The sequence below is a fragment of the Limulus polyphemus genome, unplaced genomic scaffold (assembly GCF_000517525.1).
Source record: "Limulus polyphemus unplaced genomic scaffold, Limulus_polyphemus-2.1.2 Scaffold8844, whole genome shotgun sequence".
Classification (NCBI taxonomy): Eukaryota; Metazoa; Arthropoda; class Merostomata; order Xiphosura; family Limulidae; genus Limulus; species Limulus polyphemus.
Genome location: NW_013674454.1, coordinates 23,742 through 27,385, shown reverse-complemented (window position 1 = coordinate 27,385; position 3,644 = coordinate 23,742). Strand labels below are relative to the sequence as shown.

Here is a 3,644-nt window from a genome sequence, read left to right as displayed (position 1 = left end):
AGACCTGTTGAAATATCTTAAACACACTCAACACCAAAGCTTATTGTGGTACTTGTCTTACCTGTTGATAGTATCTTAAACACACTCAACACCAGACTTATTGTGATACTTGTCTTACCTGTTGAAGTATCTTAAACACACTCAACACCAGACTTATTGTGATACTTGTCTTACCCGTTGAAGTATCATTAAACACATTAAACACCAAACTTATTGTGGTACTTGTCTTACCTGTTCATATATCTTGTGTCAGACTCAGTTCTCATAAGAATAAATGATTTAACTTTTATTTTTGTTTTTAAGAGTAAATGAATTTAGTTAATAATTTTTGTATAAATATCTTATGTATGTTTTATAACTATATAGGCTGTAAAAACTTTTTCATTTGCATTATTGTTCTTCTGATCATTGTTTATATTTCTCAGGCTATGGCATATCTGGAAGAGAGGAGATTGGTTCATCGTGATTTGGCTCTGAGGAACGTCTTGTGTAAGTGATGTTATTTCAGTTGTTAGTAATTTTGGATTGAATTCTCATTATTATAAGTCATAAAGTCAAATTTCTTAATGACTGTTTTAAGAGTTACATAAAAGTTTGGACCTCCCAGTGGCTTATAACAGCAAAAACTGAGTTATGATACTGTAGTAGAAAGAGCACAGATAGCCCCTTGTGTGGCATCGTGCTTAACTTCAAACAGAAAAACAGACAAAAGTCTTGAAGGATGAACTATAAAATACAAGTACAAGACTGATTACAGAGAATTATTAATGCACACAGATGTCGCTGAGATGTAAAGTTAAACTTTAATGTTTAGTAACTGTGAAGAAAATAAACCCAACCAGGTTCTCGTGATGGTGTAAAGTTAAAGTGTTAGTTAATTCACCCAACACGTAGATGAATGTGGTGTGTTTAAAAGATATGTATAATTAATGTGAAAATTACTTATTTAGAGACATTCTTCAAACTATTAGCACTCCAAGGAGAATCAGTACAAAACACTTCATCGAGTGTTTCAAGCAAACACATTCATCAAACTGGTATCTTCAAGAAGTGAAGCAAGTTAAAACACTAATCAAATTTCAAACAGACACATTTAGTAGGCAAAGAAAATCTGAAAATTCAATTCATCGGCCACATCTACCAAGTCGATGCTTGGAAGAGGTGAAGAGAGAGAGAGAGAAAAAAAACGAGATTAGATGTTTCAAAATTGCTTCTTTTTTATTTACGTAAAATTCTGTAAATCATAGTACTATAATATCTTACATGAATGCCTCATCATATTTTTTCATATTACAGTGTCTACAGTAAATAGTACATTCATTATATAATTTGGTTTTCATCTATAGTGCAAACCCCAGGATGTGTGAAAATAACTGATTTTGGACTAGCGAAGCTTTTGGATGTTAATGAAGAAGAATTTAATGCTGCTGGTGAAAAAGTAAGATTCATTTCCACTAATGTATTTTCTGAGTGAAAAAGTAAGATTCATTTTCACTAATGTATCTTCTGAGTGAAAAAGTAATATTCATTTCCACTACTGTATCTTCTGAGTGAAAAAATAAGATTTGTTTCCACTACTGTATCTTCTGAGTGAAAAAGTAAGATTCATTCCCACTACTGTATCTTCTGAGTGAAAAAGTAAGATTCGTTTCCACTACTGTATTTTCTGAGAGAAAAAGTAAGATTCGTTTCCACTACTGTATCTTCTGAGTGAAAAAGTAAGATTCGTTTCCACTACTATATCTTCTGAGTGAAAAAGTAAGATTTGTTTTCATTATTGTATTTTCTTCAAATGTTTTCACAATTTTAATGCATATGATGATAAGATGTTGAGGACAGTAACAGAAATAAGAATGTACAGCAGTTACTGTCCTCAACACTCTACTGTACATTCTTACTTCTGTTACTGTCCTCAACACTCTACTGTACATTCTTATTTCTGTTACTGTCCTCAACACTACTGTACATTCTTATTTCTGTTACTGTCCTCAACACTCTACTGTACATTCTTACTTCAGCTATTGTCCTCAACACTACTGTACATTCTTACTTTACTTACTGTCCTCAACACTCTACTGTACATTCTTAGTTTAGTTACTGTCCTCAACACTCTGCTGTACATTCTTATTTCTGTTACTGTCCTCAACACTCAATTTACAGATTAGAGGGTTCTCTTAAAGTATTCTTTCAGTTACTAGTAGTACATTTTTACTTAAGTTACTGTCCTCAACACTCTACTGTACATTCTTAGTTTACATTCTGACAAACCCAATTATATCTCGTTATACCATTTACAAGTTCATAAACAAAGCCTTGAATGGAGATAATCAGTGAATGAGGATTTAGTTCAATGGGCAACATTGTTATAAGTAATAACAGCAACACAGTCATTGTTATAAAGGGTGATTAACCCTCATCATGTCAAGTTTATATCATTGTAATTTGATTTGGTTCCAAAGAGTTATCTGGTGAGTCATTGTTATATAGGGTGATTAGCCCTCATCATGTCAAGTTTATATCATTGTAATTTGATTTGGTTCCAAAGAGTTATCTGGTGAATCACTGTTATAAAGGGTGATTAACCCTCATCATGTCAAGTTTATATCATTGTAATTTGATTTGGTTCCAAAGAGATATCTGGTGAATCATTGTTATGAAGGGTGATTAACCCTCATCATGTCAAGTTTATATCATTGTAATTTGATTTGGTTCCAAAGAGTTATCTGGTGAATCACTGTTATAAAGGGTGATTAACCCTCATCATGTCAAGTTTATATCATTGTAATTTGATTTGGTTCCAAAGAGTTATCTGGTGAATCACTGTTATAAAGAGTGATTAACCCTCATCATGTCAAGTTTATATCATTGTAATTTGATTTGGTTCCAAAGAGTTATCTGGTGAATCACTGTTATAAAGGGTGATTTAATGTATTGTCATTGTCAGCTGTTTTATTATGTTGCCTGTATTGTGTTAATATATATTTAATGTTGTCATTGTCAGCTGTTTTAATATGTTGACTGTATTGTGTTAATATATATTTAATGTTGCTATTGTCAACTGTTTTATTATGTTGCCTGTATCCTGTTAATATATATTTAATGTTGTTATTGTCAGCTGTTTTATTATGTTGACTGTATCATGTTAATATATATTTAATGTTGTCATTGTCAGCTGTTTTATTATGTTGCCTGTATTGTGTTAATTTATATTTAATGTTGTCATTGTCAACTGTTTTATTATGTTGCCTGTATCATGTTAATTTATATTTAATGTTGTTATTGTCAACTGTTTTATTATGTTGCTTGTATTGTGTTAATATATATTTAATGTTGTCATTGTCAGCTGTTTTATTATGTTGTCTGTATTGTGTTAATTTATATTTTTAATTTCCAGGTGCCAATCAAGTGGTTAGCTTTAGAATGTATTCAACAGCGAATATTTTCTCACAAAAGTGATGTGTGGGCATTCGGTATGTACTTCTTCAGATCTCAGTTATATATATCTTCTATAAGTTATTTACTGTGTGTCACAAGTTATACCCATATTATACATAAGTTATTTACTGTGTGTCACAAGTTATACCCATATTATACATAAGTTATTTACTGTGTGTCACAAGTTATACCCATATTATGCATAAGTT

The 3,644-nt window shown here is 31.2% G+C and overlaps 1 protein-coding gene across 1 annotated transcript in view; it reads left to right on the top strand.

The window, feature by feature from the left end:
• Window positions 1-366: 366 nt before the first annotated feature.
• LOC106475590 (epidermal growth factor receptor-like) overlaps window positions 367-3,644 on the top strand; it is a gene marked incomplete at its 5' end in the record, with an annotated part of 8,056 nt that continues 4,778 nt past the window's right edge. The window contains 3 exons of the mRNA XM_013936268.2: window positions 367-489; window positions 1,347-1,438; window positions 3,395-3,470. Of these exons, the coding sequence (XP_013791722.2) occupies window positions 367-489; window positions 1,347-1,438; window positions 3,395-3,470 (291 nt within the window). The remainder of the gene's footprint in view (window positions 490-1,346; window positions 1,439-3,394; window positions 3,471-3,644) is intronic.